Raw genomic sequence first — 26,762 nt, forward strand, 5'->3', positions numbered from 1 at the left:
TGTTGGGTCTCTTCTTTCCCTCTTTCCAGATTTTTGAGCTGAACTTTCCCTGGGAAATAGTTTTGATTCAAATCCCTTTGAAATGATAGTACATTGTTATATAATAGCAGCCTCATTCTTTCATAAACTGAAAGAAAATAAGATTACTGATATACCATGAACAATATGGAAATATTAAAGAAGTAATAAATGACTTCATATGAACAAAAAGGGAAATCGAAAGCAGTGCAATGTTACCAAAATAATTGATACAGCACAATGTATAAAGAAAATAACAGCAATTGCATAAGATTAATTTGGCCACCTCATGAGAAGAGAAGACTCCCTGGAAAAGACCCTGATGTTGGGAAAGATGGAGGGCACAAGGAGAAGGGGACGACAGAGGATGAGATGGTTGGATAGTGTTCTTGAAGCTACAAACATGAGCCTGACCAAACTGCGGGAGGCGGTGGAAGACAGGAGTGCCTGGCGTGCTCTGGTCCATGGGGTCACGAAGAGTCGGACACGACTAAACGACTAAACAACAACAACAACAGATATTATATAAAATTACCAAGCTCTATATTGTAGCCTCCTAATGCTTACTGCAGCCCATCTATTTCTAAAGCACTGTAAGTTTCCTAGCTGTTCTAGCCACATGGTATTTCAGCATTAAGCTGAAGAGAAGAATCATACGGTATGCTGCTGGTTTTAGCCACAGGCAGTGCAACCCTAAGCATAGCTACTCAGAAGCAAGTCACACAGTGTTCAATGGGATTTAATCTTAGGTAAATATGTATAGGATTCCAGCCTGGAGTATGCTACAATATTATGAGAACCTAGTATTTTTTTCACCCATTTGATGAGTGGGCAATATCAATATCCTCTTAACCCATGCTTTCACAACAAATGCCTCCTTTTGGGCAAAGGGTTTAATTCTTACTAACCAGGGGTGCATGTAAACAATGCACAAATTCAAATGTTTGGGAATAGAAATACACAAACCATTTTAGGCTACCATTTTCCTGTTTACAGCCTCCACACCCACTACTGTATCCCTGCTGGGGAAAGCTATATATGCATCAGTATGATACCAGTCTTACTTCAGAGCCAAATAAGGGTGTGCAGGTGAGAGATTGTAATCTGAAAAAATGATGGGGAGTGGCAGTGTTCTCACTGGAGCCAACTTCTACATAAACACGCTTAGGATGCTTTTCCAACTAATGTGCTTGGTTGCCCATTTAGCTAACTGCTTTCAGTTTGTACAGAAACCATAAAGCTTCCCTTTAAGTTGATAATTTGAATTTCAAACAACCTTCCTAAATACCAAAAATGACACATTCTCAGTGTGTGTGTCCATATGCAGCTAAGACAGCACCATCCAACACACACAGGAGGCAGGCTTTGGGGGAATCCCAGGGTTTGCAAAAATACAAAAAGTATTTAAGAAATAAACCCCAAACGTGTGGCAGCCAGGAAGCGATCCACTGTGGCCACATCTATTGGAGAAGGTCAGGGCTGGCTGAAACCAGGAACAGGACGATCGCTACACATGAGAAAATGTTGCTGAAGTTGCACTTGCAGTTCCCTAAGCATTAGACCTTTATAAATAGTAGCTCAAAGCTTATTTTTGGAAAGTCACCGTTTTGGCTGAACTCTATTTCTACAGGTGCAGTCATTCTGGAGTGCAAGTGTCGCTCCTGAAAGTGGCTGTTGAGGGATATTTTGGTATTGACAGGCATCCCACCTCTACCCACCCGCGCCAGCCATTTTGGGAGGGTTAGAATTCGGGAGGGGGGTGTAAAATTGGGAGATCGCTTTCTCGCTTGCCCCATTTATGTAGAGACCATCTTCCCTGCCATTTCATACGGCGAGTAAACAAGCGGCAAGCCTTTTATTTCTCTATCCTACCTGCCCTTAGTAAGGCCCGTTTATGTATTTGCAATAGGACCAAAAAGAAGACCAGAATCCGCCTTGACTAGGCGCGTCCGGAGAGGGAGGGGCGGCGCCGGCTACAAAGCGACTCAGTTGAGCGACGGGCGAGACGCTTCCCCATTCCTGTGTACAGTATATGCTTCCTCAACAGTAAGCCTCACTGTGCCCAAGGAGACTTAATACAAAGTAAATGCGCACAGGATCGCACCCATTACGTGCTTCGCTTGTTTTTCCAGAACGTGGCAATTCTGCAGAAGAAAAGGCTTTTCTATAGACTGCATGTGAATTGCGATGTACCATTAAGGCGTGTGTTAGAAAGCCTACTTAATACCATTTCGCCATTATTATTATTTTAAAAATTAAACATCATCATGGTGTATTCACACGCTCCAGACTTCTGTTCAACTCGCCGGCTTTATGAAATGGCCGTGATTGCCGGCGATGTAAATTTCACAAAATGGTTGTCTGCCCAGCGGGATCTTTGCAGTCGCTGCACATCACTTTTGCACAAAGCAGGCTCCGTGGCCGGCGGGGAGGAAACCCCGGGAGATGCTTGAGTCATGGGTCTACTTGGGAGCTACAAGCTTGCCGCGGTGGGTCTCGCTTCGCATCTCTGATGCCCCACTACGAACATTTTTGGGCACAATCCCCCTCCTTCCCCCCCCCCCCCCCCACTCCGCGAAACGCAATAAACGAAGGTTGGGCTCCAGCACACCGACGCTACCCAGCAGGCCGCGCGGAGCTCAAGGCTGCCTCTCGAGCTCGCGGCTCGCTGGAAGCTTCCAGGAGGAGGAGCGAGGAGGCGGGGAGCGCGAGGGATTGTGGGTAGAAGACGGCGAGCTCCCCTTCAGCGCCATTTTGTGGTGTTTGACAGAAGCTGGTGTGGCTACTGCTGTAGCTGTTGCGGTGGCAGAGGCGGCCCTTGGCCCATTTCCCTCCCCGGTAGGTACTGAAAATCGGGTTTCCGATGCGGAGACGGCTATATAGTCAGTAGAGAAGAACTCGGGAAGAGTCCTTAGTCTGATTTGGGAATAACGAATTAGAATTTATTTTTTTGCCTGTTCATAAGACTTTTAAGCCGTAACTGGAGCCTCCTACAGCTTCAGAGGCGCCAAAGAGAGAAGAGACGCTATAGGGAGCCCGGTTTGGGGGGGGGGGCGGCGGAGGTGGGCGCGGCAGTTTGGAGCGCCAACCGTCCGCTTTCTCAAGCAGGGGAAGGCTTAGGAAATGCTTCTTCGGTGGGAAGGAGCTTCAGTTTTAGGTCTTTTAAAATGCCTTTCCGTCCCTTCCTCCGAGTCGCCGCCTCCCCTTCATTGCGTTTGTGGAGAACTCCGCATAATTGCTATTGTGGTCCCTATTGTTGGTCGCCGCAGGTGTGGTTGCGTCCTCCGTTTCTCTCTCTCTCTGTCTGCTGCGGAATATCGGCCACCATTAAACGCCGCCCTGTCAGCGCCAGTCTCTTGCAATGCCCAGCGGGAGGCACCCGTTGTAGAAAGGATTCTTCTGGTTTAATTTAACCAAGACCAGCGTGGCCATTCCGCTTCTGACTTCTCTATTCCTTCCCAACATAAGCGTACCTTAAGAGTCACTTTTTGTGAATATCTAAATATGTATTTTAACACCTCTGCAGATAACCCTTTTACAGCGATTCCCTGATTATCTTGTTACTGTTTTTCTTTTTTGCTGCAGACTTAGCATTAGGAGCGAGGGTACTGAAAGCTATTTTTTAGTTCAAAGTACGCTGTTGGAGGGGCGTTCATTACTAGGGTGCTTGACCAGGTTTTTGTAGGCATTACTTTGGAGCTTTGCATTTCTGCACTATGCTTTAAAAATGATCGGTGTCTGCATTGATTGTTTTTCTTTTCCTCCTAAATAGACAACTCAATTCACTAGAAGCAGGAACTGAAGGCAAGCCATGGGTTCTGACAAACGGTAGGCAAAAGCAAACATTGAAGTATTACATAATGGCGGCTGCAATTTCAGAGATGTAGATTTATGAAATATGAAAAGCACTTTTTTTCCTGATGTGTCCCAGATCTGTGGTATATGAATGTATTTCTTTAGCCATCTTCAGGCATTACTTGTATGATGGGAACATGTGTGGCCATGGCGGCTGCATGGTCACTTGTTTAGCCCTGCCCCAAGTTGAATAGCCCCTGATTCTGCCTTTTTGAAGCAGAGTGCCTATTTGCTCTACAATAGAAAAAACCTGAACAGTCAGGGTTCTAAATTGTGTAGGAAGCTTGCATGCACCTCGTTGGATCACACCAAATAGCCATCTTGTTCAGCATCTTGTTTTTACAGTAGCCAGCAAAATGCCTGTGGTAGCTTGCAAGCAGCACTTGGTTTTAGCAGCACTCTGCCCACATACGATCTTTGGCAACTGGTATTCAGAGGCATATTGCTTCCAGTGTCATGAATTTGTTTAAATCTTTTTTTAAAGCCTTCCAAGATAGCCCTTATTAGATCTTGTAGGAATGAATTCCATAGTTTTATATGCTGTGGGAAAAACATTTTTTATTGTCCAGAATTTTCCCACATTCAGTTTCACTGAATGATCCCAAGTACTGTGAGAAATGCTTTTCTCTATCCCCCTTCTGCACATCATTCATAATTTGGTACGCCTTTATCAGGTCCTCCCTTACTTTCCCTTTTTAAATTTAAAAGGCCCCACATGTTGAAACCTTTCCTCATAGGGGGTTGTTTCATCCCCATGATCATATTCAGTCTCCCTTTTTCAGCTCTAAAACATTCTTTTTAGGAACAGAAGCCATAATTGTACTCCATATTCAGTGTATGGTCAAACCAAAGATTTGTATAACCATAATTATGATATTGGTAGCTTTATTTTCAGTGACATCCTAATGATCCTTAATATGAAAATGGCATTTTCACCGCTGCTGCACAACACACATTTTAATCAAACTATTCACTATTACCCCAAGGTTCTCTTCCCTGTCAGTTACTACCTGTCCAGATCCTATAAACACATGTGAAGTTGGGGTACTTTTTGCCCCAATGTGCATCATTTTACACTTGATTATGTTGAATTGCATTTTCCATTTTAATAGCCATTTACCCATTTTGGATGGATCCTTTTGGAGCACCTTTCAATACTTTTTGTTCTTAACACCTTGAATGATTTGGTGGGATCAGCAAACTTGGTCACCTCACTGCTCACCATAGATCCATCCACAACAAAGAAATAAAATTTCTAATTACTCTAAATGACAGTGCCCTTGAACAGTTGGCCATGGAAAAGAACAGAAGGGTGGTGACCCCTCTACTTGGTCTTTGGCATCCAGCACATTTTGTGACTTGTAAATGTTATTGAATTGACTACAAACAGTGACCATAATGCTTTCAAATTGAACATACATGTAAGTGATATGTAAGTTGCCAAGATAGTCACACTTGACATCAAAAGAAAAAATTCACATGCTTGGGGGTTGTTCAAAACTATAATAATAAAAGCTCAGCTAAAATGTATATTGCAGGTGAGAATGGGTATACCATCAAGCCAATGTAACTAACTAGCAAAGTCAAATAATTATATGGAGTAAGATTTCTTTAAATAAGTAGAAGTCCTATCCAAATGAGAACAAAAAGGAACACAAACTTGGCAAAAAGAAATGCAATTGGACAATGAGGGATGTAAAAAAGCACACTGCCAGTAGCCATAGATAGCCCTCTATGAATTTATGCTGATCCCTTTTTAAAGCCATCCCAGTTGGTAATCACTGCCTCCTGTGGATAAACATTTTCTTTTGTCCCCTAGTGCAGGGGTCAGCAAGGTTTATTTTGCCTGGGCTAGATCAGATCTCCGTGGGTCGGATCGTGGGTGTGCGTGAGCGCGCCCCCCTGCAATTTTCGGCAGTCAAACGACCTCCGTGGGCCACTTCCGGCCCATGGGCCTTAGGTTGTTAACCCCTGCCCTAGTGCCTAAAAAATCTAAATCCCTCCTACTGTCATCACTTGTATTAACCATGCATTGAGATTAATCACCTGTGCCTGTCTAGCACATTGAGTATGTAGCATTTCAGAGAAAGCTGCCTTGAAGTTCTTAGCTTTCAATCTCCAGCCAAGCAACCTAGAATACAATCCCTGCTTCAGAGTATATGTCACAAGATGATGGGAGGACCTGTAATCTTTGAATCTGGTCCTAAATGCACAACCACTTTCACCAAATGTCATTGTGTGTTGATGCTTTCCCTGTATGTGTTCACCTTACACAGGTAAAGTAATAAAAGCTGCTTTGATTGTTTTGATGGAAAGGAAGAGTAAAAATGTGTTTAATAAATAAAAGTGTTTTTTATAAAGCACTTGAACCACTGTGTATTAACATAGAAAAACAGTTGTGTATTTAACATATTAAAGAAATACACAACACAGCTAAAAATTAGCTAATACATTAGTTACAAGAACCTGAGCAGGAGAGATTGTACAATACTTAGGACCCAACTATTTTGTATATTTTACCACACCAGTGTAAACAGTAAATAAGGACATACATCCCTGTAAATTTAAATCATTCCTGAAAGCTAACGATTTTGGAGTTCATTTTTTAACAAATAGCTTCCTTATTTTTTGTCTTTACCACTGTTAAGTAAGATGCATATTAAGTAATTTTTTTAGCATTCTAGCTGTGTCCCAAATACTATAAACCAAATCCCAAACAGGCAGGTAGGGAATTTGTTTTCCAGTGAAATGCTATTGAGATTTTAAAAGCAGTTAATGTATCAATCATTTCTACAACTGTGTTATCCTCTTAAGTAATTTACAGCACAATCCTGTACATGTTTTCTTAAGTCCCGTCTCTCCCAAAGCTTATTACCTAGGAATTGGCTTTGGGATTGTAGCCCTAAAAACTAAAATCCTGAAGTAACCTTTTATTTGTTCAGTGTAAAACAGCCAAATTCCAATATTTACTTTTTTATATACTTGCAAAAAGAGAGCGCAGTTTTCATGCTGTCTTCTATAGTGTTAAATAGTTAGTCAGTCATCAATGAATTAGAATTTTTTTATAAAGAGGTAATCACAGGAAAAAATATTTGATTTTTTTTTTTTACAATTTAGCATTCTTTACAAAAGGTCACTTATTAGTTAGGATTTCTTAAAACGAATGTCTTCCTATAAAGTCACAAGTGCATAATAATTCTTATTAGTCAAAGTTGTACCTGAAACTATCCTGGGCCACCTTTATATATTCCTGGGTAAGTCTTTATGAAAAGGGAGAATCACATACAAATTACAGGCAGCAACCATTTTAGGCACATCTGATATGTGTGTGACTGCACACATGTGCATTGTGCTGAACCCAGAAGTAATACAAAAAGGGGTGGGGTGTTTGCAGGCTTTTTCAGTGGTGTTTCAAATACCATATTGGCCTGAATATAAGCCTCACTTTTTTCCAATTTCCAACCGTGACAAGTTTAAGTGGCTTAAATTTGCGACCTTACAAAAATTGGCTTTTACGATATTTCTGCTGAAACAGACATACGGTAAAACGGAACAGGTATGAGTCCCTGCTGAATTTTAAGGGAGTGGCTTATATTCAGGTATTGTCTCTCTCTCCCCCCCCCCCCTTGAATATTAAAGGTGCGGCTTATATTTGGGCCAATACGGCATATGTGATTTCACTTTAAGGTGCAGTTACTTAGAATGTAGCCCCCACATAATTTGGGAGTTACTTGTATAGCCATGTTCTCGTTCTCTCTCTCTCTCTTTCTCTCCCTCTCCCTCTCCCTCTCCCTCTCCCTCTCTCTTTTTAAGCCATTGTACTATGATGCCCCAGTGTGGCTGGGGCTAATTGGGGCTTTATTTGATTGTTTTTTGCATAACCCTGTTGATCCTGTTAAAAGCTTTGCTGATTAATTACATTTTTCAAGCTGTCTGACTTGACCAACTCTTTGTGTAGTGTGAGCAGAACTGAACGGAGTGGAAGATATGGCTCTATCATAGATAGAGATGATCGTGATGAGCGGGACTCCAGAAGTCGTCGACGGGATTCTGACTATAAAAGATCTAGCGAGGAGCGCAGAAGTGACAGATACGATGATTACCGGGATTACGATAGTCGGGATTATGATGGCAGAGATTATGATGGTAGAGATTATGATGGTAGAGATTATGACAGTCCTGAGGTGAGTGTAATGTCTGTGTGCATGGAAAGTTTTGAACAACACATGTTTTAACTTTGGTTACTGTTATGCAGAAATGGGAAACAGGTGGCCCTCCAAATACTCTTGGTTAGCATTTTCCATCATCCTTGACCATTGTCCATTGTGGCTGGGACTGATGGTGGTTGGAGAACCTCGACTGTTGGAGGGCTACAGGTTCCTTATCCCTGGCATAATGAGTGTTTTTGTATTGTGCTGTTTCCTGTGTTAATCAATGGTAGACTCCCTAGCTTTACTTACAATATGGAGCTCATATGGCCAATATTTTTTCTGGATACTGACTGTAGAAAGTAAACATTGTATCTCATGCTTCTCAAGCAAAGAAAGGCTTATTTGAATATGGATTGAATGATTTTCACAAGTCCTGATTGTTTTTTTAATGGATAAAGTGCTATAGAGTCAGCTTGCTAAAACACATGCTTACTTGGCAGAGAGAGCGTGAACGCGAGCGGCGTAATAGTGACAAATCAGAAGATGGATATCATTCTGATGGGGACTATGGAGAGCATGACTATCGAAATGACATTAATGATGAGAAAGAAAGCAAGACCATCATGTTGCGTGGGCTCCCTATCACTGTTACAGACTATGATGTAAGTAATACTTAACTATTGTCTTTAGAATATTTGGATTGCATTAGAATAAATGCTGAAACAGCTTATATAATCGTGAAAAGCACTCAATTTTTAATATTAATAGTTTTTTAAAAAATTAAACTTGCATACAGATTCGTGAGATCATTGAGTCCTGTGAAGGCCCTCGGCCTGCGGATGTGAGGCTGATGAAGAGAAAGACAGGTGAGAGTGTTAACCTATTTCTTGGCAGTACCTTCCTCTTCCCCAGGCCTAAAACGTTTTCCCCACACCTGCAAGTACAATCAGAATCAAAGGTTTGCCATGGGTAAGGAATTTGGCCTTTTGAAAGGCTGTAGATAGTGGAAGAAGCCTTCAGATTTTTATATATTAAAGGGTATGGTAAGTAACACCTACTGTTAATTTGTTTTTAAACTTTAGTAGTTCATTGCATGGTTACCTTTAAACATGGATCCCATTCAGGTGTTAAGGCAGCTTGGTTTCCTTGCCATGGCAAAACAAGAAGCAAATTCAGAGTTGACGTCGCATTTATAAAACTGCTTTGTCATGAAGTAATGAAGCAGTTGGAGAGAGATTCACCTGTTTTAAAGGAACTGACTAACACAACTATCCCGTCTATATCTGAATGCTGTCTCTAGGTGTAAGCCGTGGTTTCGCCTTCGTGGAGTTTTATCACTTTCAAGATGCTACCAGCTGGATGGAAGCCAATCAGGTTGCTTCACTCACAAAGTCTAGATTATTCCTGAAAATGGAACAAGTCTGTACAGTTTTTAAAAAGGAATAAATGAAAGGCTGAAGGAGTGGTTTGTTCCAAAACCATGACTTCCTAAAGATTAAAAGCTTTGTATATGTTAAAATTTTCGAAATGTGTTTGCATAGTGCTAGAGAGCCCCAGTAGATTTGCCAAACTGCCTGTTATAAAATCAGCATATTACTATTCTGATAGTAATAACATAGCATTTTACCTGACTGATTTGGTCTCTCAACATTATTTCCATAGTAACTTCTCAAGTTTCAAACCATACAGGCTTTTCTGAACGCAGTAATACTGTATGTGTGCTTTATGCTAGCACTAGCTGTGAAAGGGCAGTCTATTAAACTACAGCTGCACTTTTATAGTAACACATATGCCTTTTCAATATTACTTAACAAATGAAAGTGGAACATTGTGGAGTATTACTAATGTAATCAACATAAATTTGTAATTAAAATAATAATGAAATATCTCCCTGCTTATTTCCAGTGCATTGGTATGCTTCTGGATTACTAATACTTCAGTTTTTCATAGCAAAACTTCTCTCCTACTGAATTGCTGTTAAGCTAGACCTATACAGCTGGTGGAGATGCTAAAATATATAAAGAGCAGAATTACAATTATTGTGGCTTTAAAACAAGGTTGAAAATTCACCTTTTGCTGAATTTTTCCACTTCTGACATCCAATAACTGGAAGTATAATGAGTTTTTCTCTAGACTTCATATCATGGGCACCCACCACATCAATTAAGCTGAAAGAGTACCTAATCCTTGCATGCATTAAATGACTTTTATGATGTCCATAGCATGCATTGGTGGCGCAGATGGGTGCCTGAATTAACATTAGCTGGATTTATTAGTAAACTCTGCACAATTTTTAACATATACAAAGCTATATCAGTATTCATCTTACTGAATAAATTTCAAATTCACTCCAAAAAATAACCACACATCCTCTAGCATTAGGGAAAAGTAGTCGTCTCCCCAGTGGCCCTGTTGCTAACTGTCAGACAAACATGATTTACTGTAAATATGCCAGCAACGTGTGTGTGCATAACCCAGTTTGTTCTGGGTCCTTCAACCTTCCCCTTATTTGCCTACTCTAGCAATAAAAGGATGAAATCTGCACCCTAGAGCTACCAGATACTTTAAGTTTCTTCATGCCATTTATATTTAGAACTTTACTTTCTGACGTAATATTTTAGCTAAAAATTAGGTTTAACATACACATCTTGACATACTTAAAGGTGCATCTCTCTGAATGAATAGCTGTTAATGGCTTACAGAAATCAGGGGAGGGATAGGGGAACTATGTATATGTAGGAATCAATAAAGTTTAAGTTGAGAAACTTGGCTTCTTCGTATACATTTAAGCAGCTAATCGTTTATAACGTCATTCTAACTTTGAAGGGGCACTGAGAGCAAAATGAACTGATACCCTATTGTGAAATTTCAGTAGCATTGTAGTTATTTGAAGAAAGCTACTGTCTGAAGAACACAAATTTCTTACACAAGCTTTTATGTGAACTGATGAATTAGTCAAAAAAGATTCATACTGAACGTGTGTTCAGTTCATGACGTTTTGTTCAGCCTCCAGGAAGCTAACCAGGGTCCTCTTGGGAGAAATTACTGTACTTTCAAGGGGCACTTCATGAAGAAAGCAACTGAAAACAGTCCATTTGTTTTGAAGTTTTAAAATTCTAGGGTGTTTGGAGTTGGGAAAGAAGTGAAGCAATCACTTGACAATATTTTTAAAAGCGTGTTGCTATGCCAGTAGGACTCGGTCTCCTTTGAGACATTTCCTGGTTCCATGTCAGCGCTTAGTTTTGGCAGCTTGATCAACACTCCCTGATTCCGTTTACTTTTACTGCACATCCCATTTTCTTACTGCCCGTGTCCTGCAGGATTGAATGGGCAGAGTGTAGGAGGCGGTGGTTGGTTCTCTACGTCCTCCCCATATGTTGTCCATTTAATTCATGAGCACTGAATCCTCCGAAGTGTGCTCTGCCATGGGAAAATGGACATCTGTGCCGTGATACAGGAATAACTAAATGTGCTTTTTTTGCAGAAAAAACTGTTGATTCAAGGGAAACAAATCGCAATGCACTACAGTAATCCCAGGCCTAAATTTGAAGACTGGCTTTGCAACAAGGTAAAGCAATGTTTCACATTTTTCCTAGTTGCTCTTTAACTTCATTAATCATTATTGACTACACCCATGGAAGTGACTTAAATTTTAGTAACATTTAAAATTCAGAGCTATTACAGCAAAATCTAAATAAATTATAAGGCTTGTCAGAAACAAGTACAAACAGTTCAGCAAGAATATACATACCCAGGGAATGATCTGAAGGGGTGTGAGGCCATTCCTTGCTGAAGCTAAGCAGGTCTGTGTCTAGTATTTAGTGCCTGATTTGGTGACTTTCTGGGAACCACTAGTACACTTCCCTGGGTTCCACATTGGAAGAAAAGCGGAAGATAAATATGAGAAAATAGAAACGTTAACAAACTTTAAAGGCGGAAGCCACTGATTATTGGCTTCACGTAGAGATGATGATAAGTTCTGTGTGTTTTCCCTTCTCTGCTCTAAATGCACGTTCCAGGGCTATAGACCCATACAGCTGAGGGAACTGTGAGCTCTAGCTCTTCTCAAACACTGAACAATGTTTACACCAAATTAAGTGATTCTGTAATATTTCAATAGAAAGATGGGCATTGCTAAGAAAATGCTATAGAGGATAGGCTAGTTTATTTTATAGAGGCTACTTGCAGAATTGCTATTTGTGTGAACGGATAAAGTTTGTTGAGACTGGTATCTGAAGGCTGCAGATGATTATATGTGGTAACAGTTTCACTTTAAATTAATTGGTATAGATGTGGTATGCTACAGCAAGCTTCATCAGCTGAATGATCTAAAAATGTAATGGATTTGTTTGTTTGTTAGTGCTGCCTTTACAACTTCAGGAGGCGTCTAAAATGCTTCCGTTGTGGAGCAGATAAATTTGGTAAGTTCTATTTGAGTAACTTAAACTAAAGATATTTTTATTTCACAATTATAAATTATGCATGTTATTCTTACTCTGACATAGTAGAGGCGTCTTGATGTAACAACCTAAGTTACTGCATGATTAAAATTATTTTTTCTGATTTGCAATAAAGATTCAGAACAGGAGGTACCACCTGGAGGACCAGAGGCTGTTCAGTCTGTAGACTACTACTGTGATAGTGAGTAAAGTCTCAAGTCTTCTGTTATACTGTGGGATTGGTCGGCCAAAGTGTGTGTTGCAAGATAAAGTCCATTTCCTGCCAAGATCCCCATAGATTTGATTCAGTATTTTCATTTTCATTTCAGAAGAGTAGACCATAGGGCAGAAATCCAAGGTGCTGAAGCACAGTAACCCAGAGATTTATAAGTAGTATTGAGATCGTTTTAGCTCAGGACATTTGAAACCCAAATTTAGCCCTCACAGCTGTTGCAGGGCTTTCTTTACCCCACTCCTTCCCCCCTTCCTCAGTCTTCAAGCATGTTTTTCTCTGTTGATGTTTTTTAAACTGATCTTTCTCTACCACCACTCTTAAGAGCACATATTCCTCTGCTTCCCCTCCTTAGTACATTACTCTTCTTTTTCTTTTTCATCAGTGGCTCAAGTTTCAAAATGTTCTCAAATTTCAAAAAGCTTTGCTGCAGATTTTGTAAGCTATCCTTGATAAAGAAATTTTCTAATTATGAAATGTTGAGCATAATAAAACATTTTGGCACTTTGAGAATTGGTTTTCTCTAGGTTTTCCCTTCACTCACTGCCTCTCTCTCCCCTTTTTGGGCCCCTTGCTGTAGACAAGAACCCTCCCCCCACATTGTTTCCTCCCCTGCAATCATGTTATTTCCTATAAGACTTGATTCTCTTTGTTGGGGTTCTTCCTGCTCCCCATTCTTCGTACATATAGGAAAGGCCTCCTCGCTAGCTTTATATTTATACTAAGAAGTTCTAACATACAGGCAACAACCGATTTATGTGATTCCAAGTGACACATGCCCGCCCCAGAAATCGCTAGAAAAGAGGGGGTGGGGCAAGCTTATACACACTCCACCATTGTGCACAATAACCCAGAACACAACTCCCACAAAAATCAGGGGTTGCTTGTACTCATATTTAAAACTACATCTTACTAATGTATTCCTGTGATAGTGAGTGTAACATATAAATGACTAGGTTATATCAATATACCTTAGGTGTTATTATAAAATACTAATACAATATTTTTTAATTTATGAATTTGGTGTGCTCTTACACTTAAAGGGTAATATATGGAGCATCTTGTAATAACTTGCTATTTGTTCTCCTAGCTCTTATTCTCAGAAACATAGCCCCTCACACAGTAGTGGAATCGATCATGACAGCACTGTCACCATATGCTTCACTGGCAGTAAATAACATTCGACTTATTAAAGACAAACAGACCCAACAGAATAGAGGCTTTGCTTTTGTACAGTTGTCTTCAGCAATGGTGAGAACATACTTTATTTCACTTTGATACTGAATTTCGTATATGGTCACTGGAAAAAAGTAAAAGTATTCCAGTTCAGTGAGATGTGCAGCATCTTGAGCAATTGTACCTTCTCTAGCTTTGTAGAGGTAGTGGAATTAAAGCAACTTTTGGAGGATCATCTTATTGGCATTCCACATTTATGGCTTACATAGTACTAAATGAGTGGACAAGACACTTCTTAAATGTGGTGAGAAGGGTACAGCGTTTGGTCATCTTATCAGTCAGTGGCATTGTATCAGGCCATTAATACTCATAATAGAACAAAATCTTGTGTAAAGGTATGCAGCCCACGTGATGTGCCTGCCTAGCTCAGTGCCCTTCTGAGCAATAATATTGTGTTTTAATTTGAGCTTTGTCCAATACCTGTAATTTCTTTCTAGGATGCTTCTCAGCTGTTGCAAATTTTGCAGAGTCTTCAGCCACCTCTTAAAATAGATGGCAAAACGATTGGTGTGGATTTTGCCAAGAGTGCCAGGAAGTGAGTTTCATTAACTGCTGCTCTTTCATATTTAAAATGTATGTCAAATTTTCTCCAAATGGTAAATAATTGGAAATTGGTATTGCTGCTATATTTGCAAATGTCAGTGATAAAACTGAAATGAAATGGTGTTTTGAAGCTTTTGATGACAGCAGGTTGTCTGTGAAATGTTCTTAGATGTTTTTCTTGTTTTTAGGGATTTGCTTCTCCCAGATGGTAATCGTGTCAGTGCTTTCTCTGTTGCTAGTACAGCCATTGCTGCAGCCCAGTGGTCATCAACCCAGGTAGGGGATCTGAGTCTAAAATTGATTGTTGTAAATGACCTTGCCTTATTCCATCAATTTAATTAGCCATCTAAACCACCTTTGGGTTTGGTTTGGTTTGGTTTGGTTTGGTTTATTTACTTTACCATATCCTTTAATTTTACAGCCGCAAAGTGGAGAAGGCGGAGCAGTTGAATTCAACTACCTCCAGCTGGGACAGGATGGCTATACCCAGTACACTCAGGTACGTATGACTAGTATTATCTTAGGTTCGCAAGTGAACAGAAATAAGTTGACAGAAAGTTTCCTCTCTTTTCCCACCCACTCCAAAAAGCCTATCCAGGGCTATGAAATGGGGGGCAATGAGCTTCTGGGAGGATAATGAATCATCCCAAAATTGGATTGGGCTCTTCCCCAGTTTTTTGCAATTAAGCTGAACCTTAGACAGCATTATCTAGAAGATTCCCCAACCCTCCAGGAGGCAGAAAACATCATCATTATTATGCATTTCATTTCTATACCACTTTATATTTTAAATGAGGGGGAATCTCAAAAGCTGTTTACAACACATTAAAACATCAAATAAAACAATCCAGAATCAAACATTACTGAAGAAAGTCAAAGTATACATTCAAAACAACATAACAGGAAACTGAAGATTTCAAAATAAAACATTACAAAGGAAGTAAAGCACAGAATGCAAATTTAATGCAACAAAAATATCTTAAATGTTTCATAAGAAAATATTGCTAAAGGAAGTCAAATGTAAAATGCACATTTAAAACAGCATAATTAAGCATAGAACGCATCTGCTGCCAGGCCTTCCAAGGGTGGTTCATGGTGGGTGGTAGCTGTAGCAGCTCAGGCCTGATGACCTGGGTCTGCACTAAAGAGAGAACCAAAATGGTCTCCGACCTCTTCAGCAGCCTCAGCTTTTTGTAGCTGGAGTCAGTCAAGGCCCGCCCACCCAAAGCTGGGTGGAAAAAATTCTACAGGGCAGGGAGCAGGACTTCCAGGACTTTTCTTCTATAAATTTCTTTCTGTTAAGAGCCAAGCCTGTGTAAATACATATGTACCACACAAGTAATTTTGTCTTAATTCTTTGCATAGTGTTCACAGGATTATCAGCAGTTTTACCAGAATCAAGCAGGAACATTGGACACAGATACAGCTACAATATCAGGTAACAGTTTCCTCTTCCTATTACTGTGGTAAAATTCTACTTACCCATGTTCCTGTGCAAGAGCTGTATGGAATACTCAGTGCTGGTCTCTGCATTCAGTAGAGTGGCATACAAGGGTAAACAATGAGTTTGTGTATTTGAACAGTCTAGAAAATCTAAATGCTCTAGTTCAGGCATGGCTAAACTTGGCCCTCCAACTGTTTTGGGACTACAATTCCCATCATCCCTGACCACTGGTCCTGTTACCTAGGAATGATGGGAGTTGTAGTCCCAAAACAGCTGGAGGGCCAAGTTTGGCCATGCCTGCTCTAGTTGAGTAACAAAGTGCTATTGTAGTTTTTCAGATTGCTTTGCTGAACTTTTAATAACTCTGTTGCCAGGTACTCCAGTGACAAGTGCTACCACAGCAGCTGTTGTTTCCCAGAGTCCTCAGTTATATAATCAACAGAACAGCTCTCCCGATTCTCCGGTAAATATAATCTGTATTCTGTTGGAGTGAGATTTTATCTTATAATAATTTGGAAGGTACATTTGGCTGAAAGATAATGGTGTGGCTTAGTGGAGCTTGCATGTATAAACTCCATTTTGGAAGTATTGACCTGTATGTAGTATACTGAATAGGTTCATTTAAGGCAGCCTTCAAGATCTAGTGAACTCCAGATGTTTTGAACCTCAGCTTCAGTTAACTGCTTTTGGCCATGCTGATTTGGCTGGTAGGAATTGTAGTTAAAAAACCATCTGGAGGGCACCAGGTTGAGGGGGACTGGGTGTAAGTTTTTTTATGTTAAGTTGCTGAATAGTAGCAACTTTTAAAGATCCTATTTTTAAATTGTTCACCCCCCCCCCATAGACTCAAGTAGCACAGCCAGGCACTAGTGCGCAGGTGCCATCAGCATCTTCAACTGGCGTGGTCCCTGGCACCAAGTATGGTAAGCAAACTTCCCTTCCAATGATCAATGGAAATAGACAGCAGTTTGCACTCATACGTATTGATAGTGCTCATTTTTAGGACAAAAGTAACCATGTGGGTAGGATGAACTTGTTTTTAATCTGCTGTAGTGTTTTCCTGAAGTGAGAATATCCAAGACCTTTGGGGGGGGGGGGTTGGGAGGCAAAATGAAAGGGCAAAGGCACTGCTGGAAGGAAATTATTGATACAAAAGGGAGTCGAGAATGATTATCAGCATTGCTATGAGCAGAATTCCAGATGATGCCTGCTCTTGGGTGTCTCAGACCTAGGGTTGATCGAGACTAGCTAGTTCATTATGAGCAAGTTGGTCAGACAACTGCTGCTTTATCATATTTACTGTTGCGATTTGTGGTTTGACATCTACTAAGTAATGGTGATTTAACACATGCAGTTAATAATAATAGCTCACACTTCTAAATTTTCAGCTGTTCCAGATACTTCTACATACCAATATGATGAATCATCAGGTTTCTATTATGATCCTGTAACGGGGCTCTACTATGATCCAAACTCCCAGGTAAAATCTGCTCCCAGCTCTTTTTAACTAAAAATAACATGGGGTCATAACCTGTGCCAAATCGTGCATACCTTTTGGAAACAGAGTGTCATTCAGTACTGGGTTAGCAACTTGGGGAGTAATCTGTTTCCCAGGCCTTGAACAGTTACTGTCAGTGGAGAGTATTGTGGTAGAAGTACCAATTGTCCAGCTTGGTATTAATTTGCAGTAGTGACATGTGCATTCATGCATGTGCTGTTCACAGGCTGCCATATAGCCATTTGATTGGTATGTCTTTCAAATCTTTGGTATTATCTGACACAATCTGAAGAAGTGTGCATGCACATGAAAGCTCATACCAATAACAAACTTAGTTGGTCTCTAAGGTGCTACTGGAAGGAGTTTTTTTATTTTATCTGAAACAATGTTTGCACAGACAATATTTCAGAAAATTAGGCTGCATAGGGAGTTTCTCTGTTGATTAATAATGTGAACCCATAACAATCCAAATTTACTCAAACTTGTTCTTGGTTTTGGTATCTGTCTCTACACGAGTTGCATATGAGGAAATTTATTTTTTTGAAAAGTAACTTGATGTATAGGATATAAATATGAATTGATACGGATTTTCCCCCCCTCAGTACTACTACAATGCGATAACACAGCAGTATCTTTACTGGGATGGTGAGAAAGAGACCTACATGCCTGCAGCAGAGGGTACATCTTACCATCAAAATAATGCATCTTCCACAAAAGAAGGGAAAGAGAAGAAAGAGAAGCCCAAGAGTAAAACAGCTCAGCAGGTGATGATCAGAATGACAGCTTTAATTGATAAGATCAAAGTTTGCATGTTTGAACACAAAACACTCTTTTTACTTCAATCACGTAATGAAAATTGCATGTCTTATTAACAGTATTAAGTGAAAAACTGGATAGCTTAAAAGTACAGTGGTGCCCCGCAAGACGAAAAACCCGCAAGACGAAAGGGTTTTCCATTGCGGAGGCGCTTCGCAAGACGAATTTCCCTATGGGCTTGCTTCGCAAGACGAAAACGTCTTGCGAGTCTCGCCATTTCCACCCGCTCCCCCCCCTTTTTCAAAGCCGCTAAGCCGTTAATAGCCTTTTAACAGCTTAGCCGCTAATAGCGCTAAATCGCTAATAGTGCTAATCCGCTTAACCGCTAATGGGGTTGCTTCGCAAGACGAAAAAACCGCTAGACAAAGAGAATCGCGGAACGGATTCTTTTCGTCTTGCGAGGCACCACTGTATTTGGCACCATAAGCAGGCAGGTGTGGTTACAGTTTACACTATCAGTGGGTCCCAATATGCTCAAATCACTAACAGGATGACACCTCTCGTGAACCTAGGCAATTTAGTAATATAACCTTTAAATGACGAACTAAACACTTAAGTTGGTTATGTAAAGATTTCCAAATACATGTCTTTTTCACACTAGTTTGATATCTCATTTGACAAAATTGAGTTGCATGTGAATAACCTGAAATCTATAGGTGCGGAAAACGTGATATTGTATGCAGATACTAAATTTGATTTGTTTTATTGGTATAGACTTAATTTATGTCAATGTTTTCCTATTTAGATTGCTAAAGACATGGAACGTTGGGCTAAGAGTCTAAACAAACAGAAGGAGAACTTCAAGAATAGCTTTCAGCCTCTGAATGCAAGGGAGGAAGAAAGACGAGAATCTGCAGCAGCTGATGCTGGCTTTGCTCTGTTTGAGAAAAAGGTAAAGGTTGGTAGGATTTAATATCTAAAAAGGATATTGTATACAGTTTTGGGGCTTAACAGTTCTTTCTTTCTTCAGGGTACCTTGTCTGAGAGACAGCAGATAATAACAGAAGTTATAAAGAATGGTGGTGAAGATGATAACCCACTGAAAGTGAGTGAATAGAAACTTGCACTGACATTAGTGTTTAAGGTTTTTGTTAACATGCCTAATTCATAAATAAGTTTTGGCGAGTGCTTTCTTTGAGCTGTGAAACACGTGTTCTTTTTGTGATGGAGCAAGAATCAGAATTGATTTTTTTTTTGTAAGCTTATATTTAGTGGTCAGTCTTATTTCAGCTAAACATGTCAATTAATTAGGCTTCCGTGTCCTTTATACAATAATTTAGAAGTTTGCAGACAGGTACAGAAAACAGGAAGGAGTATTTTGGGACCCTTTTAATCTCGAGTTGCAAAAGGGCTGTTGGCCATTGTGATGAAACTTTGTTGGTCTTAGCTGGAAAACTGATCTTTACAGTAACTCCTTTCTTTTTAGGGTGTTCCTTCTAAAACGGAAGTAAAGCAACATCTGAGAGTTATGGGATATGGGACATTCTGTAGAGTTCTAATCTTGTCAGGGAAACAAATGGAATTTACACGTTCATAGGGTGCCTCTTTGTCAGGCATGTTGAGTTGTAGAACAGCAGTGGCCTGAGGTTTCCTATATCAACCCTCTAGTGGTAGAGCCCATAACAATCTACTGTCTATCACCTGCCCTTTAGTGTGATAGAACTTGGCAGCTTGTATTTATTGGGCTAAAACGACATTACTCCTCTTCCAGCGTGGATTGGTGGCTGCTTATAGTGGAGACAGTGATAATGAAGAGGATTTCTTGGAAAGGCTGGAAAATGAAGAAGAAAAACTAACAGACTGGAAAAAAATGGCCTGTTTGTTATGTAGAAGACAGTTCCCAAATAAAGAAGCTCTAGTCAGGCACCAACAGCTGTCTGATCTTCATAAGGTAATCAACTTCTTCAAACAATAAACTCAATATTGCAGAATTTTATAGTTGCCACCCAAAATAACTGAATATCAACTTGTTCTCTTGGCTTGGCGCGGGGGTGGAAGCATGGAAAGTGGTCAAGAGGATTCTAGACAAGTGGAGAGTTTCTCTTTTCCCTCTGTAGTTCGAACCTTGTCGTCTTAATTATAGTTACTTATATCTCACCTACTAAGTAATACTAAACTCCATTTTAAAAAGCACAATAAGCAGTATCAACATAAAAAATGTTAGCATTTTTTCCACAAGGTAGTTGATGATAGAATGGCCCTGGCTTTGCGGGGTGGGGGGCAGTAGTGAGCTGGAGCGCACTCTTAATATTACTATGCCTGTCTATGTCTTCTGCTGGGATACTTCCCACAGGGTTATATCCCACATAATGGGGGGGGGGGCACAAATTTTGTCTGTCTTTTTAGATACACAAAATAGTATGTGGCATTGAGCTTCTCACTTGCAGTGTTTTATTACTTATGGATATTGCTTGTTAGGAATAAAACCGTGAGGTAGTCTTAAATCAGAAAATATTTTTTAAAAAAAATAGCTTGTGCCAGTCTCAATTATTCAATTTTGATGATGGTTTTTTCCTATAAAGCAAAACATGGACATCTACAGGAGATCGAGACTATCAGAGCAAGAGCTCGAAGCCTTGGAAATGCGTGAGAGAGAGGTAAGTAAACAAGACAATAGATTTTGAGGTGTTCATTCAGCCCCCAGGCAACCATTCCACGAGCATTCTGTTGCGATCCCCAAGATTTGGGTTAATTCTATTGCTTTCAAAAAGAAATTGGAATGATAGAAATCAAACTATGGTTCTCAAACACGAAATAAGTAAAAGATGGGAAGTCCTGGATTGAAACTTGGTAGTTGAAAAAAGCTCAAGGGGAAGGAATATATCTTGCCAACCCCTGACATTTAGGAGCATCCAGTGTCCTAGTTTTCTGCAACACAGGAAAAATACATCTCGTTCACATGTGTCTTTTGGGGTGGGGAATAAAGATTTTAGATCAACTAGTTATGCAGCCAAAATCTGCAGAATGATTGCCATTCATGTACTTTATATATTAACTGTTGCAATCTGGTTCAGAACTTTTTGTTGTGCCCCCTTTATTTTGTCAAAGTTAAAAATGGGCAACAATTCTTAATTCTGAAAGTAATTGAATCCAGTAGCAATAGAGTGGGATCAGTCTGTATGATGTGCACCCGTTCTTTCTCTTTTTCTCCACTGTTTGGATATTGTACTTGACTCTCTTGCGTTCTATGCTGCCTACATCAATAGATGCCACATTGTTTTGCTACCTAGAAGCAGAAGGGTACTAGAGTATGTGCTGGGGTTGACAATGAGTTCAGAAGTTGATGAAATTGATATAATTTCAGATGAAATACAGAGACAGAGCAGCTGAAAGACGTGAGAAATACGGCATACCAGAGCCACCAGAGCCAAAGCGGAAAAAAGTGTTTGATGCAGGCACTGTGTATGTATTTGAAATACTTTACCATTTTACATTTAAATTAAATTCTCTAAATTTTCCTTAGTTTAACTGTGTGTTTGTTTTTTAGGAATTATGAACAGCCCACAAAAGATGGCATTGACCATAGTAATATTGGCAACAAAATGCTTCAAGCTATGGGCTGGAGGGAAGGTTCAGGATTAGGAAGGAAATGTCAAGGTATCACAGCCCCCATTGAGGTAAGCAGGGAGGAGTTGTATATGGTTATCATCCTAGATAGTTGAAAAGTGGTTTAAAAATCTGAATTACACTTAAGTACACAATCTTAAACATGCCCACGCTCCCATCTCTCTTGAATGGAGGAGAGATGCTCAGAAGAAGTGTGGCAGTGACAGATTTAGGTGACTTTTTCCCATTGGGGGACACACTTGCTCACACCATTTTGTGCTCCTGTTTCTTTCTGCTTTTATGGATGTGACAGCCATTTTGTGTTAACCACGGCAGACGTTTTCTGAATAACACTCATGGCACTTTCCAAATGTGCCCAGTGGCCCAAAAAAAGGTTGCTGAATTGGGACAGCGCATACCTGAGGAATATTTTTTTTGGGGGGTGGATCATACTTGCTTGGCTAAAAAGTGAGTTTAAATTATTTTTCAGAGGTTGTTCTCCCATTGAGACTTGTGATGAATGAAACGTAACTTCTGTGGTCATGTTTGTTTTGCTGCTGCTAAAATACCTGTGTTTCTTTGCAGGCTCAAGTGAGAATGAGGGGAGCTGGGCTAGGAGCAAAAGGTAGTTCTTACGGTGTCTCTACAGCAGACTCTTACAAAGATGCAGTACGGAAAGCTATGTTTGCTCGATTCACTGAAATGGAATAAGCCCCGTCCATCTTGGAAGCAGAAAAGCATGAAACATCTCACCCTATTTTCCCCCAAACAGACTGTTAAAAACCTTATGACCTTGGAGGCATTGCAGTTACTTTAGTTATGGCTTGAGGTTAACTACTACTAGTTTCAGGATTTCCATTAATTCCAGCGTGTAATGCTTCTCTTTGTGGATCATAAAACACAAAGCACCACAGCTTCATGTTGGATGAACCATAACTAGATTAAAAGGGGGTGCTGGATCTTTATACATTTTTGTATATAGTGTAAATTTATGTGTCATGCTATTAAATTTGTGTAGTCAAAAACCCACACCTGTCCTGTGGAGCAGTTGAGGAAGTGTTAATGTGATTTTACACTGTTATATCTGCCTACTTTGTACTGTTTCTCATTTTTGGCAAAACCTTCCTGTATATTTTGTAAGATATGTCTTTGTATAGTTTTTTTTTGAAGATTTTGATTATAGATGCCAGTCCAGGCTTCTTTCAAGAAGAAATAAAGCCTAAACCAAATTTTGTTTCTCAGCGGGGAAAGTTGATTTGTGGCAAAGGATAAGTGACAATGTCTAACTACCTGTTTGCTGATGATAACAAATAGATAAAATACCTTTGGTCCTGCTCTGAAGTATTGAGAAAAGGATGTATGTATGTTTGCAAAAAAGGGCACCTTCTGCCCTAGTTCCCATGACACCAGCAATCCTGTTGACGACACTAACAGAGTTATTTGAGCTCTTATCACATAATTGGGGTTGTGTTACGGGAATATATCCATCTGGGGATTAACAAATAAAGATTTAGGAAGATTGCAAGTGTGCCAGCAGAACTCCAGTAAAGGAAATGGGTCAGGATCCTATGCCCAAGCAACGCCAGTCCCCTACTGCCACATCAATTTCCTTTCCTTCCTAGTATGGGATAGTGGTTTCTCCTACCTTCTCTGCTCCTGTTTGATGGTTTTTCGCTTTCTTTGCTTTATTCTCACCTCTTTTTTCTCTGGATTGTCTCTCTTGGTTCTGTTTCTCCACTTCTGATGGCTTTGGCAAGAAAGCACTCCTCCTGAATAAAGATAAAAGCAAGTGTAAAGTGCATTGGAGAGTTATTAAACCGAATGCTAGAGCTGCAGTGGTGCAGTTCAGCAGAGGATTCCCTAGCCCCTGAGCATGGCTAAGAGCTTTATTCTGTTAATGTCTGTAGAATCCCTATTGCATTCTTTAGGGAGCCAGCACAAATAGGCTGGCTACAGATTCAGTGGGCAATTTGGACTTAAGCAAAGGACAGAATTGCTCCACTCCTTAAGTGAGTAGTTGGTGTTGTCTTGGATGGGGAAACTCCTGGAGTATCCCTCTAAATTCGACTAGAAGGCTTCTACATGGCATTTTGCCTAGTGAGGTTCCCTCCAGGTGTATGCTTGCAGAGAAGCACAAGCCAGAGTGCAGCAGGCAGCTAGCTGCCAGTCTTTTCTCTATTCCCTACTTTCCTTCCCATGGAGATGGAACTGCTTGGCCTTGGTATGATAGCTGTCTTCAAGTATCTAAAGGACTCTCGCATGGAGGATGGAGCAAGCTTGTTTTCTCCTTCAGAGACTAGAGAGTCTGAACCAACACATTCAAGTTACAAAACACGAAATCCTGTAGGAATTACCTTTCTGTGAGTGCTGTTGTACAGACATGAGAGGTGGTGGTCTCCCCTTGGAGGCTTTTAAGCAGAGGTTGGATGGCCGCCTGTCATGTAGGATTTCGTTGAGATTCCTGCATTGCGGGGGGCTGGACTAGATGACCCTCTGGGCCCCTTCCAACTATGATTTATAATCTGAATTGAAGTAGTGTCGTAGGCCAAGTTCTACCTACATACCTTAGAGTAGGTCCTGCCGCATCAGAGTCAGATTGTCAATCCCCGTTCCAGTTCAACCTCACCCCTCCCAGTGATGACATCCTTTAATTGGTGGCTGAAGCACCCTGTCTCAGGAAGGGAGAGGTTGCAGGAAACCAGGGGAGTAGAGCGCTCTTGTGCTTGCAGGTTTCCGACAGGCATCTCGTTGGCCACTGAGAACAGGATGCTGCGCCAGATCAGCCATTGGCATGATCCCCCAGACTTCTAATGTTACAAGATTTGCTTCCGAAGAGGATTTCCATGGCAGAGGCCTGTCTTAGCAAGTCCAGGTAGGGTCAGTTGATTCAGAATGGAGCTGTCAGAAACAATGGTACAGCAGCAAGTAGCTGGAGCTCCATGGCTTCCTTCTGGCCCTTGGGTTTGCAGGCCACCTCTTCCTGCATCTCATGTTTGCCTATGTGGATAACATCCATCAGGGCACATCGGGGGAGGAGAGAAGAGAACTGGGTCTCAATTTCTTGCACAGGAAGCAATAAGAACCCTTGCTGGATCAGACCACAGTCCTGTTACAGGAGCAGACCTTGTTTTGCACACCAACAGAAGTTCCTGGAGAGTTTTCAGAGGCAGTCCCACATACAGCACCTTGCAGTCATCTAAAAGGGAGGTTACTAAGGCATGGGTTATTCTAGATAGGTTACATGTGAGGGCAGGGGCAAAGTTCTCATTATCAACCTAAACTAGTACCTTGGGTGGCAAAAGATGAACACCGCTCCCCCCAGAGTTAGGTCTGATTGTTTTGAGGAAGCATAACACCCAGAAGAAGAGGCTGAACACTCACTGGGTACACAAAACGGGGTCAGCTCCTCTTTCCAGTTTTGGGCATATATTATTTGCGTAGCTGTGGTAGCATACATTTTTTTGTTTTTTGTTTGTCTTTCGGCACCTCAAGTACACCTAAAATAAAAGCTGGGGTTTTAAAACATATTTTACACATATTTTTTCAAATTCATTATAAATCATTCCTCAGAAGGCTTTTGCAACCTTACAAGATCACCACAAATGAAAAAGTTTCCTTTCTCTTTACATTTCCAACATATATTGAATTCAGACTTGCACGTTTTTGCCAGCTTGCTAGGCGTCAAATACCATCTATACATCACCATGTAGTTTTCTTTTACAGTGTAGCATGCTGTAAATTTTAAATTTTTCCAAATTCTTTCCCATGCTGCCATATCAATATTATAACCTATATCCATTGCCCAATGTATCTGATGATTTGACCATTGCATCCTTCGTTTCACATTCTAATAATAATTTATACATTTTAGACATTATCTCTTGACTATTCTAATTGGGAGGTTTGAGTTGTAAAGACATTTTTTTTATCTAAAATATCTCATTTAATTGGTGATATTGTGGCCAACTTAGTATTCCACTTATTTCTTCAAACTTTTTTAGTTTAACCTCCCCTTCCACCTCTATTAGCAACTCCCTATATGTTACCCAGTCCACTTCCATATTCTTTTTCTCCCACCGCTATGGCTTCTACTGGTGAGTGCCACATTGCTCTCTTCTTTTCCAGCAAGTTTTTTATATTTATCCCATACCCAGCACTTTTTTTCTGGGGGTACGCAGGGGTACACATAACCCTAAACATTTTGTGAATCTAAGTTTGGCCTCATTGGGCATTTCAATATGAGTAGGAAAATGAGAGTACCCCTAAACATTTTTTTTAGAAAAAAAGCACTGGTTAAATCTTTATGCGTTCCAGTTTTCCCATGCCACAAATATGCATACCAGCCAAATTTCTTATGTCCTTCAAGATCCAAAACCTGCATATTCTTCAATAAAAACCGCTCCTTTAACCAGCAAAGACAGGATGCCTCATAGTATAGTCTTAAGTCTGGCAGCAAGAAGCCACCTCTTTCTTTTGCATCAATTAAAATTTTATATTGTATTCTTGGTTTCTTCCCTTGCCAGATAATTTTTATTATGTTTCTTTGCCATTCCTTGAAGCATCCTGCATTACCAATCACTGGAGTTGTCTGAAATAAAGTCATCCTGGGCAGAACATTCATTTTTATGACTAAGACCTTTCCTAATAAAGTTTCATTCTTTCCCATATTTCTAACTTTTTCTTGATTTCTCTCCATGTTTTAACATAATTACCTTGAAACAAATTTAAGTTCCTTGCTGTTAGCCACACCCCCAAACATTTTCCTTTTCCCTTTTCCCCTCTAGTTCTTTTTTTCGTTCATGTGTTTCACTAACATTTTGGTTTACTCTTGTTCATCCCACTAACAGTATCTGTTTGCTTCTCATGATGTATCTATAATTCACCCTCTCAAACATTTTCCCTGTATGAATATCCCTTCCACCTAATAAAATGTACAATGTGACGTACGCAGACCACATATGATAAAATGGTAATCTACATGGTG

At 40.3% G+C, this 26,762-nt stretch overlaps 1 protein-coding gene across 1 annotated transcript; it reads left to right on the plus strand.

Annotated features, from left to right (window-relative positions):
- The first annotated feature begins 2,743 nt into the window (after positions 1–2,743).
- RBM5 (RNA binding motif protein 5) lies at positions 2,744–23,007 on the plus strand. The gene is made up of 25 exons (XM_028718635.2): positions 2,744–2,856; positions 3,791–3,846; positions 7,832–8,057; positions 8,525–8,686; positions 8,821–8,890; positions 9,325–9,398; positions 11,509–11,592; positions 12,385–12,445; positions 12,600–12,665; positions 13,786–13,946; positions 14,369–14,466; positions 14,663–14,750; positions 14,896–14,973; positions 15,840–15,912; positions 16,293–16,381; positions 16,763–16,841; positions 17,307–17,398; positions 18,019–18,180; positions 18,978–19,124; positions 19,203–19,277; positions 19,944–20,123; positions 20,755–20,829; positions 21,537–21,634; positions 21,720–21,849; positions 22,364–23,007. Exons 2-25 carry the CDS (start codon positions 3,830–3,832, stop codon positions 22,487–22,489), a joined length of 2,511 nt encoding a protein of 836 aa, XP_028574468.1. The 5' UTR covers positions 2,744–2,856; positions 3,791–3,829; the 3' UTR covers positions 22,490–23,007.
- Positions 23,008–26,762: the final 3,755 nt, after the last annotated feature.

The sequence above is a fragment of the Podarcis muralis genome, chromosome 2 (genome assembly GCF_964188315.1).
Source record: "Podarcis muralis chromosome 2, rPodMur119.hap1.1, whole genome shotgun sequence".
In the NCBI taxonomy this organism is placed as follows: Eukaryota; Metazoa; Chordata; class Lepidosauria; order Squamata; family Lacertidae; genus Podarcis; species Podarcis muralis.

What these genes read in the sequence shown, in the direction of transcription:
- RBM5 (XM_028718635.2), top strand. An exon ending in TTTGCCAAGAGTGCCAGGAA is followed by an intron (nt 14,467 to 14,662) that starts GTGAGTTTCATT and finishes TCTTGTTTTTAG; the next exon opens with GGATTTGCTTCTCCCAGATG. An exon ending in GCTATACCCAGTACACTCAG is followed by an intron (nt 14,974 to 15,839) that starts GTACGTATGACT and finishes TTCTTTGCATAG; the next exon opens with TGTTCACAGGATTATCAGCA.